At 58.1% G+C, this 19,660-nt stretch overlaps 1 protein-coding gene across 2 annotated transcripts; it reads right to left on the bottom strand.

The window, feature by feature from the left end:
• Positions 1-4,813: 4,813 nt before the first annotated feature.
• SHISA7 (shisa family member 7) lies at positions 4,814-16,304 on the bottom strand. Of its 2 annotated transcripts, XM_057496572.1 has the most exons (7): positions 15,390-16,304; positions 13,875-14,586; positions 12,725-12,787; positions 12,333-12,487; positions 10,799-10,864; positions 10,175-10,324; positions 4,814-8,768 (listed from the first exon to the last, which is right to left on the bottom strand). In XM_057496572.1, exons 2-7 carry the CDS (start codon positions 14,552-14,554, stop codon positions 8,131-8,133), a joined length of 1,752 nt encoding a protein of 583 aa, XP_057352555.1. In that variant the 5' UTR covers positions 14,555-14,586; positions 15,390-16,304; the 3' UTR covers positions 4,814-8,130. The 2 variants fall into 2 exon arrangements, with proteins under 2 accessions (XP_057352555.1, XP_036765086.1); XM_036909191.2 differs by lacking the exons at positions 12,725-12,787; positions 15,390-16,304 and having other exon boundaries at positions 13,875-14,888.
• Between the last annotated feature and the right edge of the window lie 3,356 nt (positions 16,305-19,660).

Below are 19,660 nucleotides of genomic sequence, written 5' to 3'. Positions count from 1 at the left end.
TCTTCCGCACACTTGAGCACATTTACCTGAGGTGCATCTCCACGTTCCCACACGTCCTCCCTGGCAGCACCTGGAGAGCAGCTGCTGCTCAGTGTTCCCCGATAAGGACCCCCCCGAGATTCTAGCGTTCTCCTTCTGATGGTCTTCACGCCAGGTCCAGGTTGTGGCGAGAAGCTGCCGTGCGCATCCTCGGACGTTCGTCTTTGGGCATAGCTGTGACTGTGTCTGGAGAAATCCTTGAAGTGGGATCACAGGATCGGAGTGTGTGTTTGCAGTTCTGCCCAGTAGCCTTGGTGGGGTTCTGCTTGTTGAGATCCCCAGCTTCAGGATCTGCCTTGTTCATTCAGGTGTTTCTTTAGCACTAGACGTTTGCCAGATGCTGTTCTAAGTTCTTGGTATAGATGAGTGACTGAGGCTGGAAACTAAATGCTACCTCCCTGGGGCTTCCATTCTGGTGGGGAGGCAAATAATAAACTATAAGCTTCAAGTCCAGGGTGGCCGAGATGCAGGACTTCCAGTGCTAAAACTTGGAAAGGAAGAAAAGTGGGCAGAATCAAATGATAGTAATTACTGTAAAAACTAGAGCAGGGTCAGTAGGTTCCAGAATGCTGGGGGCAGGAATTTTAGACAGCATGGTCCAGGCAGACCTTCACTGTGAAGGAGGCATTTGAATAAAGATTTAAAGGAAGCAAGGGAGCAACTTTTGTGGAAACGCGGAGAAGACTGTTCCAGGCAAAGAAAGCAGCTTCTGTCAATGTACTGATACAGGAATGAGCCCGGATTGAAGTCTTCAAAATATATGCCAGTCATGGGCAACAAAGTGCGGCATTTTTCATCTGCGTTTCCTTCCTCCCAGTGAAGCTGACGTCTTTGTGGGTGAATGTCTGATCTTCACTTGAGTCCACCGTCTGGTCACTAGAGGTCCTCTGCCCCTTAGTGGCCTTAATGTTTCCCAGCATGTCCTCTGCGTGTGCTGCAGCAGGTAACTAACAAGGATCTTGTTTCTTTGCAAACAGAAGTTAGAGCCCTCCTGGGTGAGAGGGACCTTCATTGATTGGTAAACACGCTCTGAAATGGGTCAGGTGCTCCCTCTGGCGACAGACATACAAGGAACGAAACACATCGCCCTGGCATCATACCAGCTCCAAAAACCCTAGGAAGTATTGCAGACCTCACTTTGGATAAAAACAGTGTGCAAGGGGCTTCCTTTAGTGGCTGTAAGACTGGTGCCTCTGATGCACACCAAGATTAAAGAGAATAACACCCAGTGCTGGTGAGGACGGGAGCAAACGGACATTGTCACAATACACGGAGGCTTCAGGGAATGCACCTTGGCATTGTGTACCAAAAGTCAAATGTCCACTTCCTGGAGCTCATCCTACAGAAAAGTCAGAATGCACTAAGTGCTTTGCAAAAAGATGTTCCTCAAAGCATTGTTTATAGTAGTGAAAATGCCAAACACATATTGGCAGGGACTGGAAAAAAATTCGTGCTGCCTCCATGTGTCTGTAGAGCATAGGATGCTCTATCACCTTTGAAAATTACGGCAAATTTGTTTTTGGAATCATTGGTGCCTCAAAGAATCTGATGAAAGTGCTGGATCCTCTCCCCCCCAGAAAGCATGTGCACCGCTGACTAATAAATGATAGAGGAATGGTGAAGTTAGAAAGTTATCATTTGGCAAACACCATAATGATAATTGATACAGGCAAGAGAATCGCCCATGGAGGCTTGAAGCAGCAGGAGGAAGTAAAAAGAGGAGGAACAAGATACCTATTTAGCACCCTGCGTCTCCAGGCAGGGTGCTTCCTGTTCACAAAGGGGAAAACAGCACGTTCTCGGTGCCCTGGCCAAGGGATCAAAGCGTGCACCACAGTCATGGCACTGGTGGAGAGCGAGGGCCTTCTGGTGGTGCACCAGGAGGTCAGCATCATTGTGGTGCTGCCAGACACGCACAGCCAGATCCAGTCACGAGGAACAGCAGACCCAAGTGCAGGGACATTCTACAAAATAGCCTCCGGGACTCTTCAGAAGTGTCTGTCACGAAAAAGACGGGCTGTTCAATTGAAGGAGCCTTGAGAGGATAATCAAATTCCATACCTCATCCTGGAATAGGGACTGAAGAGAATTGCTCTCAAGGACAGTATTGGGACAGTTGGGTGAAACTTGAATATGGACTTTATCACTGTTAAGTTCTTGATTTTGATAATTGTGCATGCATAAGTGAATGTCCTTGTTTTTCAGAAACATTCCTTAGGGGTCAAGGGGTATACGTCTACAACTTAGTCTCAAATGCCCGCAGAAGGAAAGCTGTAAAGCAGCATGAGATACGTTAAAAATCAGTCAGCTGGTGGAAGGCATACAGGAGTTCTTTTGACTTACGCTTGTAGCTGCTCTGCAGGCTTGAAGTTGCTTCCGAATATAAAGTTAAAAAGAAGTGAAAGGAAAAACATGTGCACTCAACATCTGGTGTGGACTTCAGAAGTTCACAAGCCCTCCCATCAAACAGGTTAAGAATAGCTGTGCAGGGGCTTTATATATCTGCTGTGAAGTTGCAGGTGAGCAAGTGTTGGGTTACAAAGGCAAGAAAGCTATGTCAGCCTTACCCTTGACTTCCCCAACCTAAGTCTGGTGTGTGTGGATTGGATTGCTCTTTACTTGAGCACAAATGAAGGGGCTGAGTGGCACTCAGAGGCCGTGTTGCGTGCAGAATCCGTACGGTGAAGCCCGTCCCCCTGCAGGGCCGAAGGACGACGCTCGTATCTCCCATCTCACACTTCCGCTCGTGCTCAGTGAGGGGACCAGCAGTCGAAGCCCACTCATTGACATTTACATATTTAAACTTCAAGAAATAGGTAATGCACTTACACAAAAATTCAGAAGTGCGAAAGAGCATATGGTGAAAGCCCCAAGCCGTCCAGCTGCCCCTCTACAGATCAGTGGTACCATCCAGAAAAGGCTCCCCTATGATGCAGTAACAAGTGGCCCCAAAACCCCAGTTTATTTCTCACACTGTGCGTCCTCCAAGGCATGGCTGAAGCCCCTATTTGGCTTCATCCTTATTCTGGGGCCCTGCTGATGTGCCTGGGACCCGGGCCAACAGAGCAGCCATCACCTGAAATACTGCCAGTGACCACAGCAGGGAAGGCACGGGGATCCACACACCGGCTCTCAGAAACTTCCACCTAGGAAGGCCCTTCTGCTCACACTCCAGCCACATCACCTGGGCAGGGAAGTCCAGTCCTGCTGTGTGCCCGGGAGAATATTTGAATGCTTAGCCCGTACTTAGATGCACTGCCCTGCCACCCTCCCTCCCCACCTGCCCTCAGTTATGTAGGACAAAGGCTCTGATGGAAAGAGGTGACGTCTAAGAAGTGTTGCACAGGGGGGTCACCTTACGGATGGTCATGGGACAGGGTTTGAATGCACTATACACACTCTGACTGCACCGTATAACGTATAGCCAAACAAGTGAACCTGAAACTGAGCCAGCGTGAACCTGTAGGTGCCCAGGGGAGGTGGCTTTCCTCCGTGAGCTGCGAGCCAGCACTTCCTGGCAAGGACAGTGTGCTCGTTAGATTTCATGTGTCCTGGTGCCCAGTCTGTTTCCCAGTTGTTGGGTCAAATGCCAGTCAAGATGTTGCTGGGATGATGTTTTGTAGATGTGATTACCGTGTATAGTCAACTTTGAGGAAAGGAAACGCTCCCAGATCGTGTGGTGGGCCTCGTGCAGTCAATCAAGCGCCTCAAGAGCCAAAGCTGAGGTTTCCCGGAGAAGAAGGGATTCTGCCTCCAAACTGCAGCCAGGACACTGTCTCACAGACAGACTTTGGATTTGCCGGCCCCGACAACTGCATGAGCTAATTCCTGCAAGCGAATCCACACACGTGTGCACACACATGCGCACAGCAGCCCAGAGGGACACGAAAGGAGGCTTTCCCTGCAACGTGGAAATCTGCAATCCATAAAACACACTTTGGTGTCCCTGGGGGAAGGCTGCCCTGAAGTCCATAAAAGCAAGCCGTGGATTCCCCTCTCTCCCCACTGTGGTGTACAGCCGGCGCTGAGATGCTCAACTCTAGTTGTTGCTACGCAAATATGTTGACACACTGGGTGGAAGCAGAGAGGTGGGCAAAGTGTTCCCTAGTTACCATGAAAGCTGACACTTGAACGGGCTGTGCCACGCCCTGCCCCCTGGCATGCCTCGAGTTGTGTCCCCCCAAAAGGATATTGAAATCAGCCACCAGGACCTGTGAGTGTGACTTCATTTGGAAATAGGGTCTTTGCAGATGATGGAGGTAAGATGAAGTCACTGGGGTGGGCCTTATTCCAACATGACTGGTGCCCTTATGTGTGTAGAGGAATGCCAGCCTTTGCCAGCAGACCCCCTGAAGCTAGGAGAGTCACAGAAGACCCTGCACAGGCCCCTCCCTCGCCTCCATGTCGGGTGTTTCTGTTGCTTGAGCCGCCTAGCTGTGGCACTGTGTCGGAGCGGCCCCAGGAAACACACGGCCACCCGCTCCGGGACATCCAGCCAGAGAACCCGAATATGAGAGGGCACAAACAATGGGCAGACAAATGCCCAACTACTCAGAGGGCAGAGGTTTTCTTAGGCAGAAACTGGGGACTTAAAGATGCCTTACGTGCATCACGACACCTGACTGTGGCTTTGTGCCAGGTGCAGGAGGGCAGCCCTGACCTGTAAAGACACTTAAGGTGCCTACACCCCAGGGGTCATGAGGGGGACTCCAGTGGCCCATAAATGCGGAGGTGGAAACCCATTCCCCCCAACAGCAAACCTTGAAACCCAGGGTCAGGAAACATCTGTTTATTCCAAAAATACCAAGTTGGTGCTCCGCTGGCTGTCCTCACCGAAGAACTGGGGGGAGAGCTCGGTGTTGGGGAGAGCTGGGGGTTAAGGAAGCCGTGGAGGGTCTCCCAGTCCAGAGCTGCCTCTCTCCTGTGCACCGCCCCGCTGCTCCCTGGGAAGTGGGATGTGTGCGCCTGCACACGGGCTGTTGCGCTCACGTAGCGGGTGGGGCACGGTCTCGGCATGGAAGCATCCAGGGGGACCTGGCAGAGCACGCCTGCCTCCACACCCCCTCAAACCTGTCCCCACTATGGCTTATTTGAGATAAGAGGTCAAGGCCCCAGGGCCAGGCAGCCTGTACTGGAGAGCACGGGGAGGAGGGCGGGGAACCTGGAGTCCAGGCTGAGGGAGGCGGACAGAAGCCAGAGAGGCCCCACACCCATCGGGCCCAGGGGCTGGAAAGCTGAGGGCTCTGGGGGTGGGGGGGTGGCGAGCGGGGGGAGGGGCGGGTGGTCAAGCTGGCTCGTTCTGGGGAGTCACAGTCTGCCCAAGGGGCACTGGGCCCCGGGAGGCCTTAGAAGGGATTGGGGGACCCTAGGAACCACTGTAAGCGTGGAGTTGAAGAACTGGCACTGGGGTCCAGGTAGACTGGGGGTAGCCCCCCAGTTCCCTTGGCGTGGAAGCCAAGGGCCGGCCGCCTTTACCTGCCCGACGCTTCTTGACAGGAAAGGGTGAGCTTGGGTGCCAGTACTTGCAGGAAGACAGAAGAGGGAGGGGGTCGGCCCAGAGGAGGGAGGGGAGCCCCCCACCCTTGCCTGGAGGCTGGGGGAGGGGCATGTAGCCCTTAAGAGTTGGGGAGTGGCCGCCCCCTGGAACATGGCTATGTACAAAGAGAACCGGGGGCAAGTTGTGCATGGGGTGTCACAGAACCCTCAAAACCCTGGAGGCTCCCCAGTGTGTGAGAGGGAGAGGAAGGAGAGAATGCTGGCCCTGACCACCTTGGGACGGATGATGCAGACCCCCACCCCACTGTGCTGGCAGTGGCCAGGCTCTCTGCCTTCCCCAGAACCAGGCCAACAGAAGACAGGACTGAGGGCCCCAGGAGGTGGGCAGCTGTCAGCCCAGCCCACAGGGGTCTCCGAGGAGAGTATGGCCCAAGCCAGTGGAGTGCTGTTCTGGGCGGGGATCCAGGTAACGGATTGGGCAAGGGGCAGGGACATCACCTGAAGACTGGGATGCCCCGCTCTGGTGGTGACACGAGGTCTCTGTGTTGGCCCTGTCACCGATAGGCTGGTTGGGTGGAGGGCAGTGAGTTAACAGGAGAGGCCCGGATGCCCACTGGTCTGTGGTGGGGTTCAGCTCAAGTCAGGAGGGGGGCAGTGACACCAAGAGGGACCAGAGCGGGAATGATGACATTAGAGGCGCCCCACTCTACTCCAATTTTGAGGGACTTGGGAAATGGTGTGGATTGTGCTGGTTCCACTTAAGGGAACAACTGTAGGTGCCATGTGACCCCAGAAGACAATTGAAAGACAGCCATGTAGTACTTGGCCCCAAAGATGATGAATCCAGGAAGATGATGGCACATGGTTGAAGTGAATCCTGGTAAACAATGATGCCATTGGGTGGCATGGATCTTAGGAAATGATGCTGTGGTTATGGTGGATGCTGGGAGGTGGTGACACCATGGTTGAAGTGGATCATGGGACGTGACACTGTTGGGTGTCATGGGCCTGGGGACCTGATGACCCCATCGGCTCTCATGGATGCTGGGAGGTGGTGACACCATGGCTGAAGCGGATCCTCAGAGGTGATGACACCATGGCTATGGTGGATCCTGGGAGACGAAGACACCATAGGTCATAGGAATCCTGGGATGTGACATCACCATCAGGCATGGTTAGTATTTGACCCCAGGTGCCATGTCATCATGAATGGTGGAAGTCTTGTGGCACTGATGATGTCATTAGCAAGACCCATAGCAGTCACACCCCCACCCACCCCACCCCACCCCAACAGGAGGCCCGGGCTTTGTTGACAGGGGCAATGATGTTGGTAGTTACAGCAGAGAGAAGTGACAGCAGCCTTTGAGCCACATGTAAGCCCCAGGACTCCAGGAGCCTGGCAGGCCAGAGTGGCCTCCTTGGGAGCAGAGGCCAGCCAGGGAGTACTGTCTTCCAGGAGCCACATGGGAGGTGACATCACTGCACAGGGGTGGGACCCAAGGCCAAGCTCCCTTTAGATGGAGAGTCTGGCGGACCTGCATCCCTGGGGTTAGGGGAAGGGGTGGCCAGGCTGTTGCACGTGGGACCAGGCGGAAACTCAGGTGACACCGGCACAAGCAGCGGCCCTCCAGAGTGAGCAGCAGCCCTTGTGATGACACCGCAGCACTGGGGCAGGTCCTCTGACTTGGGCCACTGCTGACAACCTATCTGCAGACCATCATCTCTGGTGGAGACCTGTCCAGATAGGGCAGCTCCCCCCATAGTGGTGACACCCCTTAGATGACTTCTCAGGACAGTGCTCTTTCTCTGTGACCTGCAAGACTGTCATGGACTATGGACATGTCTTGTGGCATCCTCTTTGAGCAGACCAAGCCCGGTGGTGACACTGCAGAAGGGGCCTCATCCCGGAGATGCCCCAGAGGCAGGCTGTCATCTCTGGCGGTGACATCACGGAAGAGGCACAGGCCCTCTGACAGTGTCACAGGGCAAGGCACCTTCTCTGGAGATGGCATCATGAGAGGGAGGCGGAGGCCCTGTGGCACTGTTAGGGGAAGGAGGCCCTTTGTCCAGTGAGGACACGGTCAGCGATGGGTTTCCTCTGCACGTGCCCTGGAAGATGGCTTTGTCTGTAGTGACAACAGCATAGACAGAGGCATCTTCTTTGGAAGAAAATTTCCTGGTGATGATGTCGAAGTAGAATTTTTGGTGCCAGAGATGACATCATAAGGGTGAGACTTGTCTCTCCAGTGACACCACGGGAAGGAACCTTTGTCCCTGGGGATTAGGTCATAGGACAAGGCATTGTCTCGTCTCTGACACCACAGGAAGTCTGATGACACCACAGGAACATAGACATGGCCTCTAGTGATGACCTTGGGCAGGCCTCGCCTCAAAGAGTGACAGGAGGAGGAACTTGTCTGCTGTGACATCCCAGAAGGAGGCTTTGTCTCCAGTGACCACTTCTTCCCAAGCAGTGTCCTCAGCAGCAGCCCCTGGCCTCAGGCCGCTCTGGGTCCCAGGCCCATGGAGTGTGTGGAGGGGACCCTGCTGGGATGGGGGCCCACAGGGCAGCAGCCCCAGCCCCCAGGCCCAGCTTCACACAGTCACCTCATTCTTGCTGGCGGTGCGCAGGTGTTGGGGCAGGTGATGGCCGGGGATGAACTGCAGCTGCTCCAGGGTGCCCTGGCGCTGGAAGGGCGGCCTGCGGGCCAGCGTGCCCCCGCCCGCGTCGGACATCCAGGCGGGCTGCGGCGAGCCGTGCAGGCCGTGGTGGTGGTGAGCGTGCAGGCCAGGCGGCGGCGGCAGCCCGTGCAGCGGCGTGGGGGGCCCTCCCGGCCCCAGCAGCAGGTTGGAGTGGGAGGCGTTCAGGCTGGCGCGGACGGTGGGCTCGGGGGGCAGTGCGGGGCTGCGCGGGGGTGACAGCAGGTGCTCACGGCTTTGGCGCAGGGCCTCAGGCGACGACAGGAGCAAGTGCTCCTGTGACACGAGGCGCGCGCGCGGCAGAGTGAATTCGTAGCGCGACCGGCCCCCATCGCCCAGCAGGTGCTCCTGGGACATGACGCGCCGCGGGTTCAGCGCAGGCGCCAGGCCCAGCTCGTCGGGGCTGCCCCAGCCATCCATGCGGTAGCCACCCCCTGTGCCAGGGCGCCGCAGTGCGTGCAGGGGCAGCGTCCCGCGGGGCACCTCGGCCAGGTGCCGGCGCTTCAGATAGGCCTCGTCCAGGTCCTTCTCGGCTGGGGGGGGTGAGAAGAAGCCACAGAGGTGGGTGCCCAGCCGGCCCAGAGCCCACCCCCTCCCCTGGTTTCTGTATACCCCACCCCCAGCGGACCCCAGACATCACCAGAAAGCCCTGGTCATTAACCTGGGCATGGTGGTGCAGAGTCCCACATTTTAATCAGAACAACCAGGCTAGCTGTGTACCCCAAATGCAGGTTCCCAGGCCCCACCTGCATCAATGAGTGGTTTGACATGGGGGACTTTTTTTTTTGGCCTGGGATCATCCCTTCTTTTGGGAATAGAACCCCAAGTCTTGCTTTTGAGGGACCACTTTTCCCTCCCTTTCGTCATGTAGCAATGCTTTTAAAACTTGTAGATGTGACCCATTCCTGGGTTGTGAAGTCAATTTCATGGGTTGTGACTGGCATTTAAGAAGGCAAAATAGAATAGAACATTATCAGATAATAATGCAGGAATTATGTGTGAATATTGGCTCATAAAATTTTTATTTCAGTATGTGTGTGTTACTGAAGTAGTAACAGATGCAGTGACATGATACCTGGGGTTCATTAAAAAATATCTGCCAAAAGATGGGGCGAAGAGAGGACAGACTAACGAAATGCTGCCCATTGTTAAAGCTGGGTGATGGGGATAGGGATTCACTTTACAGTTTCCTCTACTGTTGGGTTTGTTTGTAGATGTTCATAGTGACCAGTTTGAAAGCTTTGCTGTAATTAGAAAACAATACATGTACGTGTGTGTCTCATGGGTCCTAATATAAAAAGTATTTCTTACAGTAGCTCTCAGTTTAAAATGTTTGATGGTTACTGCACTGCCCAGTGATGGCCCACTGACCCAGAACTGTCCAATCAGAGTCACAGTGATTGGTTCAAGGATGAGCATGTGACCTAACTTGGGTCAATAGGATCCATCATTGGGAGAAACTGTTTTCTGCTGGTAGAATGGTGGCCTGAAAATTCTCAGGTCAGTATTTGCCACCACAAGGGAAGAATCTGTCCGGAAATGAAGCCAGCCCACTGTTTAGCAGAGCCAGGAGAAGTGGGATCCTGGAGGCAGCTTTTTGAGCCGCTGGATGCAACCACACCTGAAGATTGTGACTCACAAACTTCCCATTATCAAGCCAACACAGTGACTTCCTTTTCCTTTTTTTTTTTTGCTGAAGTTGTTTTTCTATTAATTTAAATACAAATCCTGATGAATGCAACAAATCTCAGAGGCATGGATTTCCATTTTTATAAAGCACCCCAGGTAATTCTGATACAAAATTACCTTGGGTAAATCTGGAACAAATTTAGAGGAAAACCTGAGGGAGGCGCTAAACCTTTCCACTGTCCACGGTCCTGAAGTCAGGCCCGGCTCTGATCCCGCCCCATTGCCTGCGGCTCCCCGTGCTGGGACTTACCCAGCCTCTTGAGGGAGGAATAGCGGTTGAGTTCAGATTTCACAGCAGCCTCGTAGGATGGGGGCAGATGCGAGAGGTTGTGGAAGGACCGAGAGCAGGACAGCGTAGAGTAGTGCAAGGAGGGGCTGGGTGGCGGGACTGCCCGCCAGTCTGGGAGAGGGGCATGGCCAGGGTCAGTCCAGCCCACTTCCCTCAGACCCCGCAGTTCCCACCTCCAGCCCCTTAGGAGAATGAGAAATGAGGGATTCCAGCCCCTTAAAGCTCCACAGGCCAGGCTCCCTCTGTCAACTCTCCTGATCAGGAAATAGGCTCTGCTGGAGAACGGGGACATGCCACAGGACGAGGGGCCGCTGACACTTGCCCAGCACCTGGCATGGGCCTGGCCACGGGCTGGGGCGGTGCCCTCCATGCATCTTCCCACCAACCCAGCTGGGAGAGAGATGACCACTTCTCGTGTCGCAGTGGGGAAACAAGCTAGCCTGGTTATCTGGCTAGATGGTCAGGACGGGCCTCCCAGGGTTTCACACCTGCTCTCCTGGGCCCCAGGCTTGGGCCCAGTGCAAGGGAGGGAGGGAAGGAGCCCTGGCCCCTGGCCCCAGGTCCCCACCCCAGCGCGGTGCGTACCCAGCATGGTCGCGTGGTGCTTGGGGCTGTTCATGTTGAGGTGCGGGTAGTTGTGACGCAGATTATCTGTGGGACGAGGAGGGAGGGGCGTCACCACGGAGCCCGCTCCTCACTGGTCTCAAGGAAGGCTTCCACTCACGTCCACATGGTCCTCAGCTCTGGCCTGTCCTCCTAAATTTCTGCCCTGCCCCACCCTCCTGGATCATCAGACCAACCGCCAGGCCATCGGGCCAGCCAGTGCCCACAGTCAGCCCCGCCTGGTATTCCTGACACCCACGCCTGCCCATGCCCCTCTGCTGCTTGAACCACCCCCCCATGTCTGGCCGTCACACGTTGGACAAAATCTAAACCCGGACAAGCATTTGAGGACTGCATGCCTTGGACCTAGCTGACACCTGCAGCCTCATCTCTCATCCTTCCCTCCAAGCCACACTTCTCTGATGCCCAAATGAGCCCAGCTCAGTCCTGCCACAGGGCCTTTGCACATGGTATGCTGTTCTCTCTACCTTGAATCCCTCCCTCCCCTTTTTTGCCTGAAGAACTCCTATTCATCTCTCAAGAGCCGACTCAATGTCTTCCTTACTGCTACTATTCAAACTCATCTCCTCTCCCCCATTCCCGACCCCAGCTCAGGCCCCATCCCTGTGGCATGGATCATTCTCCACCCTCCCCCTGAGCCTCTTCCTCTTGTCCCCCTTTCACATGAGTTCCAGAAAAATAGTCCTTCCACCCACTCCTCACTTGGCTGCTCCCCTGCTCTAAGCTCCTCCATGGCCCCCCGTCACCCTCAGGACAAAGGCAGAGCTCCTCAGCTTAGCCTGGTGCTCAAGGTCCTTCCCGGGGTGGCTGCCCGCCCTCTCCCTGGCCTCACAAGCTCTGCTTCAGCCACCCAGAGCTACCCCAACCCAAGCAATCCCCCCCACTCTCTAGGCCCTGGGGAAGCCTGCCTCCTCAAACCAGACCAGACTCTCTTCCACCTGTTCACAGCGATCCTGGACTCCTCCTCCCATGTGCTCACTATGAAGTAACTTAAGAATAACCCCAGCAGCAGCGCACGTGCCAGGCCTCGCCCCAGGCACCTCACTCTGGGGCGTTTGTTCCCACAGCAATCCTACTGGGTGAGTGCGGCTATGCTTCCCACTTTATGGAGAAAACAGGGGCCCAGAGGCGAAGTCGCTGCCCCAGGCCAAACGGTGGCCGAGCCAGCGTTTAACCCCAGGCGCGCTGGCTCCCAGCAAGCTCGAATGGAGTGGTTAGCTGCGTCTCTGGCTGCTGGATGTTCTGACCCCGGGTTCCAAAGTGCGGGAGCCGAAAACGCCTCAGTGTAAGTCACCGTCGCGTCGTGGCGCCCTCCAGGGGGTTCACAGGAGGACAGTGGTCTGGGGGGTTCACAGTGGTCTGCCCTGCGGAGTTCCTCAGGGCTCACCTAGAGCGTCCTGGCCACAGGGGTTCAAAGGGGGCGGGGCGGGCCCACGGGAAGGCGGGGCTGCAGGGATGCCGGGCTTGGGAGCCGCAGCTCCGGGCGCCCACTCACCGAGATTGGCGGGCTTCACGGTGTTGTAGAGGTTCTTGGGCGTCCTCGGGGGCATGCTGTCGGGACCCCCGACCCCCGGGGTCAAGGAGCTGCTTCGCGCCCGGTCGGGGCGGGTCCCAGGCCCCGCCTGATGTCTCAGAATATCCACCAGAGCCCTAGAGGTGGCAGAGAGATGGGCATCGGCCCGGAGGCTGGGGGTGGGAGCGGGGCGGGGAAAGGAGGGCCCAGGCCTCTTCCCACCGACCCTGTTCTCCCCTTTGGGGGAAGCTGTCCTGCCTGTCGCCTTTCTCCGCTCCCCTCGCTAACGTCAATCTGAGCACTCCCCGCCCCAAGTCCCTCGGACTACACTTCCTGCTTGAAGCGCCCCCTTCGCCAGTTCTTTCCGACCCTACCCTTTCTGTGGTCCTTTCCGCATCCGCCACCTAGTCCTGGACCCTGTCCCTTTGGCAGCCTTCCTGTGGCGATAAAGGGAGCACTGTTCGCCCAGTTAAGCGGGCCCCAGGCCTCAGAATCCCCCTCCGCCCCTCTTTCTCTCTCCTTCATGCCGCTTGCAATCTTGCTGATTCGACCTCCACAGTATAGCCCCTTTCTCACCACCTGCCAGGACCCGCTCCCCTAGCTCGCTGCTGCAGTCTCCGGACCCGTCTACCCGCCTCCACCCTGGGGCCTGCAGTCTCGTCCCTCACAGCCCGGGGAGCTTTTAGGCCAGACGGCTCACGCCCGGGCCCCAGGCAGTGTCCTTCGCCACCGCCCCACTCTCCCGCTGCCGGCCCCTTCGCGGTCCTGCGAGCACTCCACCTCAGGGCCTTTGCGGGCACTGTTCCCTCTACCTGCAGTGCCCACTGACACCTGCTTGGCTCGCTCCTTTCCTTCAAGTCTTTGTGCAGAGGGGCGTTTCCTGACCTGACTGCTTCATGTCCAACCGCGCGCCTCCCTTCGCTCTCAGCCCCTTCTGCTAATTTATTTTCCCAACCCGCGGCTGTCAATATCTAAGATTATACTGCATGTGCTGTCCTGTCCACCACTAACAATGATAATGGTAGCCAACATTTATTGAGGTCTTACCATGTACCAGGACGCGATATGAATCAACCCAATTAATCTCCATTACAGTACGAATGGGTGGGAAACAATTATGAGCCCCATCGCACAGACGAGGAAAGGAGGCACAGAGAGGTTAAGGGACTTGCCAAGGGTCACACAGCCCGCAGGCAGCAAGACCTGGTATTGGAAGCCAGGTTACCCACCAGGGTAGGGACCTTGTTTTGTTCACAACTGAATCTCCAGGTCCTGGCTCACAGAAAGTGCTCAAGAAATATCTGTTGAATGAATGAAGACCTGGCCTGCCCCAGTCACTCAACAAACAGCCAGGCGGGTTCTGTAGCGGCTGCTCTCAGACCTCTCCTATCTCCGCGGGGACTGCCTGCCGGTCTCCGGACCCGCTCCCGCCCTTGAATCCCCGCCCACTGGACTGGTGGCTCCACCTCCCATTGCCCGGGCCCCGCCCCCAGGCTCTCTACCCTACGGCACCAGCGCGCGCACCTGGGCACGTTGATCTCCCGGTGCGCCCTGGGCGCACGGGACGCCTTGCTGAAGGCCACTTTGGCTCCGACGCCCACGGCCAGGGCGAAGCTGATGACCCCGCACACCACGTAGGCCGTGCTGCCCCCGGGGCCCTCGCCCCCACGCCCTCCCGGGCCCCCAGCCCGGCCGCCTTCCAGCCACCCGGCCTGGCCGGGCCCGGGTCCCCCGCCCGCGGCCCCGGCGCCCCCGGCACCCCCGGCCAGCGGCGGCGGCGTGGTGGCCCAGCGCGGAGTGTCGTAGTTGGAACAGGAGGCCTGCGCCAGGCGCATGTGGCGGTGCTCGCAGCAGAAGCGGTAGTGGCAGGTGCCGCAGCAGAAGCGGTAGGAGCCGGTGCTGCAGTTGAAGGTGGCGTCGTACTGGCCCATGACGTCGTAGTAGCCGTGGCACAGCTCGGCGGGAGGGGGCGCCCGCGCCGCCGCGCCCGCGCCGCTCGCCGCGCTGGTCCTGGTGCCGTTGGGCCCCGGGCCCGCCGAGCCCCCGCCTCCCGTCAGCGCCCCGGTCAGGCGCCGCAGGTGCGCCAGCAGGGCGGGCAGCGGGCCCGGGGGCGCGGCGCTCGTGGCGTTGGACGGGCGCGCGGCGGCCGGGCCGGCGGTCGAGGCCAGGAGCAGCAGAGTCCAGAGCGGCAGGAGGGCCGGCATGAGGCGTGCAGGAGGTCGGCGGGGCCGCCAGGCTAAGGGGAGAACAGAGGCTGGAGCAGGGCGGGAGAGAGACGGCCAGGGGCAGAGAGATGTGGACACGGGCGGCGGGAGAGGACGGGGAGGCGGCCAAGCGGAGGGGGAAGGGGGAGAGAGATCCTACCAGGAGACAAGATGGATGGAGGGGGCCATGCGTGGGCCCAAGTTCGGGGACCCACGGGGCAGTGGGCGGTGGGGGGGGGGCAGATACAGCGGAGAATGGCCACGATAAGGAGCAGAGGGTCAACGTGAGTGAGGCACGGGGAGGGAGATTGGGAAGGGCCAGGAAGACATGGGAGGGGCGCGCAGAGGTGAGAGGCGGATGAAAGCCAGAGCAGACAGGAGGGAGGCGGTTGGGAGGGTTTAGTGGCGGCCAGTGGCGGGAATGGAGGCAGGTGTGGGTGGGTGGGCCGTGTAGGAGGAGCCGGGGAGATAGGGAAGGAGAGAGAGGGGGCAGAGATTGGAATTGAGAACTGATGTTGCAGGCCGGGCAGGTGCGGGCCCTGTTCAACCTGGGCACATTTGGGGACGACCCGCCTTTGTGCAGGGGGTCCGCCCTGTGCACTGCAGGCTGTGTACCAGCCTCGCTGGACGCCAGGTGCATTCACATTCCCCATCCTCCGAGACACCGTGACATGGGCTCCAGGCATGGCCAAATGCCCCCCTGGGGGCACAGTCGCCGCAGTTGAGAACTACTGGCTCAGACCCCCAAAAGCTTCTGTCTCTCCCATGTTTAGGTCTGAAGCTTCAGTCCCCACCCCACACAGTAAGCAAGCTGACAGCCTCGGGTCTGCAGCACCTCCAGCCGCAGTGAGACAGGGTAGCGGTGCTTCATCTTCCAGCCCCCCCACGTGTCAGCGGCCCGACCTCGGACAGGCTAGGCCCCCCGTGCCTCAGTTTCCCCACCTGTAAAATGGGGTAACGATGGTTACCAAAGGACAAACGAGTTAGTAGGTTTAACAAACGTGGAGCAGCCCCCGGCCTACTGCAGGTGCTAGTTACGTGTGAAGGTTTTGCCCTGGCGCTTATTTTACAGGCGGAGAAGGGGCGGTGAAGACAGCAGGGGCAGGGGCCAGGTGGGGCGGGTCTTCCCGGCCGTTTCTATGGCAACAGCCAAGCGGGAGGGTGCCGTCGGCAGGGTCGCTGAGCCCTGAGGGTGCCCCGGTGAAGAAGCCACCGGCTTCCGCCCTTCGGGGCTTACTTTTCAGTGGGGCAACCGAACCAGCGCACGGAGAGGCGGCATGTGATGCGTGTGGGAACCTTCTGGAGAAATGTTAAGCAGTTGGGGAGGAAGCCGTGTGAGCGGCATGAGGGAATGGGAGGGATGGATGGCGGGCGGGACTAGTTTAAAAAGAATCGTCCGGTATTTTTACCATTTGTTCCTTTCCAGGGAATGCACGTGTATCTAGGGACCACACCATTCATTATCAACGTAACCGCGGGGGCTGCTTGCACCCCTTCTCCAGTGGGGCCTCCACTTCCCTTTACAGCGCTGGCTGGGCCCTCCCTGAACTCCAGCCTAGAGCCGCCCAGGCATATTAGAAGGGGCTTGGCCCACACTGTGCAGAGCTGTTTGTCGGTTCCTCAAAAGTTAAACAGTTACCAGGTGACCCAGCGAGTCCACTCCTATAAAACAGGTCCACACAAAAACTCACACATGAACGCCCCGAAGTGGAGACCACCCACAGGCCCATCAGCAGATGAACAGGTAAACAAGATGGACTCTTACTCAGCAGTGAAAGGAAGGCAACACTCACACAGGTCCCCTCGTACCGTGACCCGTTTATATGGATGTCCACAGCAGTGAGACCCACAGGGGCTTTGCAGTAGTGCTTGCCTGGGGCTGAGGGAAGGAGCGGAGAGGGAGTGGCCGCTTTTAGGGTCATGAGAATGTTCTGGAACTAGGTAGGGGTGATGGTCGTGCAACAATATGAATGTACCAGATTCGACCAAACGGTACACTAAGTAGCTAAAATGGTCAATTTTATGTCATGTGTATTTTACCACAATTTAAAAAACCAAAAAAACCTCCAACATAGGTCACATGACATCAGCCAGTCCCTTGTTCAGGCTGCCCACCGGCTTCCTGTCACACGGAGGATAAAACAAGCTCCTCTCCCATCCTTCCCTCTTCCCTTCACGCCTCCCCAGGTCCCATGCTCAGGAGGGTCCCACCTTCCTGCCTTTGCATCTGCTCTTCCCTTCACCCGGGACCCCTTGGCCGCAGCTGCCGGTCTGGCCTGTCCCCTTTCTCCCTTCAGGGGTCCCCCCCACGTCCTCTCAGCCAGCCTACCACGTCCTATCTAAACCAGCAGCCTGCACCCGCTGTGTCATAGCTCTTGTCTCTCCTTGCCATGGCACACGGGCACTATCTGTTGTCTGCCTCCCCGCTAGACTAAGCTCCACGAGGGCAGACATTGTCCCCATCTGGCTCATGCTGCATCCACAGTAGCCAGCACAGTGTCTGGCAGCTAGCAGTGCTCAATGAATATGTGTTGCATAGGTGAGTGCTGAAAGAAGTGTGGGAGGTGGGGCTCCACTCTCTCTACGTTTCTGATTGGGGCACTGAGGTTCCAAGAGGTCACACCATTTTTGTCCAAGCAGGGCAGCTGGGCTTTGAACTTGGGCCTCAGAGCACTGCCATCCATAGAACATGGATGCTTCTATCCTATGGAGAGAAACGTGGGTTGACATGTGCACAGACACCCCCTTCAACAGACACAGGTACATGGCAGTGTGGATTCCTTCATTCATCTGGGGCTACCACATATGGGAGGGCAGGCTGTGCACTGCACAACGGGGTCTGGCCGAAAGGCTGGAATCCAGCAGAGCTCTCCTCCCTAAGGCATGCCAGTGGGGCTGCATCCATCTGGGGGAAGAGGCACCCTTTTCAAACTCACACAGGGTGCCATCTGCCTGCCAAAACTTAGTCATTGGGGAGCTGCATTGGGCCAGGGGGCACCTTTGTCTCATCTGCACAAAGGCTCTCGTGTGGGCTAGCAGTTTGCCTGCTCAGTCCCCACTCTGAGCCAAGCCTCCACTGGGCTCACAGACACAATTCCTCCCTCTGCTAACAGAGCCCCGACTGTCTCCTCCAAGTGCACACACATGCACACACCCAGGGAGACATGGCTCCAGACCACTGAGAAGCCTCCGGCATGGGTGGAGGGAGCAGTAGCACACATTCCCTCAAGTCCGGCAACACACCCACACCATGCATGTGTGCACACATGCACGCGCGTGCACACACACAACACAAACACATGTACTGGCACCTCTGCCAATGGAAGGATCCCCAGCCTTCTGCCCTGCCTCACATCTGATGAGAGCAGCACTTGCAACTGGGGAGGGGACACACTAAGGACACAGTAGCCTGTCCAGACAGAACCACACACACACAGCAGAACTTACATACACACAGCTCCACAGCACAGGACACCCAGTGTCCTAGACACGATGTGCAAGGATGCCCAGTAGCATCCCGGTGGCATACCTGTAGCCTCCTCCCAACGCTGCTCCACGAAGACACCCAGCGTGAGTTCGGGGCATGTCCATCCAAGACCCAGACACAATCGCAGACATCATGACCCACTGGCACCACGCACAGCTCAAGAACACAGCCAGGTTGCTGCACAGGCCAGCTACACAGAGACACACAAGTGCACACATCACAGCCCACAGCCATGCAGCCTGGTGGGTGTGCGCACAGCAGACATGCCCTCGTCCCGCCGCGGAGAACCTGAGAGCAGGAGTGTAACGCCCCCCACCCCCAGCTCTCACACAAGCGCTTTCCTCCTCCACAGCTGCAGACGAAGGGCCCCCCAGCCCTGATCTGCCTCCACACCATGCGTGCCCAGCAGCTCAGGGCCAAAGGTCTGGCTGTTTCCCCGCCCCAGCCATGGACCTGAGAGATACAGTTGTGGGGACAGAGGTCAGGGCAGCAGCTTGAGGAAGGGCTCCACAGCAGGCCCCACTGCGTCCCTGGGCTCTTGGAAAACCACCCTCCTCCCAACTGCTTTCCTGAGCAGCACTGTGCCCACATGCCAACCCCTGCCCCCGGTGCCCCCTCCCCACGACACTGCCAGCTGGGGAGGGGCTGCAGGGCCAGGTTAGCTGGGTGGGGCCAGGCGAGTTGCCCTCTGAGATGCCTGTCAGCAAAGACAGGGATGGAGCAGGATGCTGGGAAAGGGACAGGGGGAGAGAGAGTCTTGGTGTGTGTGTTGGGGGGGTAGGGGGAGGTGGGGGCAGAGGTCCAGGGAGAGGGGGACAGGGACCCAGGGAGAGGGGGACAGGGGCCCGGAGGGAGGACAGGGACCCGGAGGGAGGGGGAAAGGACCGGGGTGGGGGTGCGGCGGTGAGGCACAAATCGGAGTGGTGAAGATCCAGAGAAATGGGGTTCACAGATGAAGGACACAGCACCAGAAAGGGAGCGCAGAGACCCACAGTGGGGAGGAGACCCAGGCAAGGAGTCAGAAGCCCTGGTCCCGGGGAGCGGGGGGCTGGAGGGGTCGCAGGTGGCAGCGGAGGGACTGAGGGGGCGCGACGGGTAGCCGGGCCGGGCGCGCGGGCCCGAGCACCCCCTGGGGCCGAAGGGTCGGTCTGGGTAGGCTGTGGAAAGCAGGCAAGAGCAGGCGGGGTCCGGGCTCCAGGGCCGGCGCCCGGGGTCCGGCGGGGGCGGCGAGGACTGGGGGAGGACCCTCCCGGCGCCCCCGCCCGCCCCGGGCCTGCAGTCTCCCGCGTGCCCGCCCCTCCCTCGGCCGCCCGCGGCCCTCTGCCCTCTGCCGGGACCTGCCCCGGGCTGCTGGCCTGCCTCTCTCGGTCTCGTCGCCTCCCTGCGTCTCCGGGCCTCTGTTCCGCGGCTGTGTTTCTCGCGGTCCCCTTCTCTGGGCCTCAGTTTCCTGTGTGCCAGCATTTCCCTGCACCCCACGGCCCTCCTGCCTCTGTGCCCCCACATCCTGTCTCCGTCTCCCGGTTCACGCGTCCCCCTCGCTCCACCTCTCGGACTCCACGTCCCTGCCTGCACGGCTCTCCCAGCCTTGCTGGCTGCAGACCTCTGTCGGTCCGAGCTCT

The sequence above is a fragment of the Manis pentadactyla genome (genome assembly GCF_030020395.1).
Source record: "Manis pentadactyla isolate mManPen7 chromosome 15 unlocalized genomic scaffold, mManPen7.hap1 SUPER_15_unloc_1, whole genome shotgun sequence".
NCBI lineage: Eukaryota > Metazoa > Chordata > Mammalia > Pholidota > Manidae > Manis > Manis pentadactyla.
Note: the sequence above shows the minus strand (reverse complement) of the source record. Positions and strands in the feature narration are given on the sequence as shown.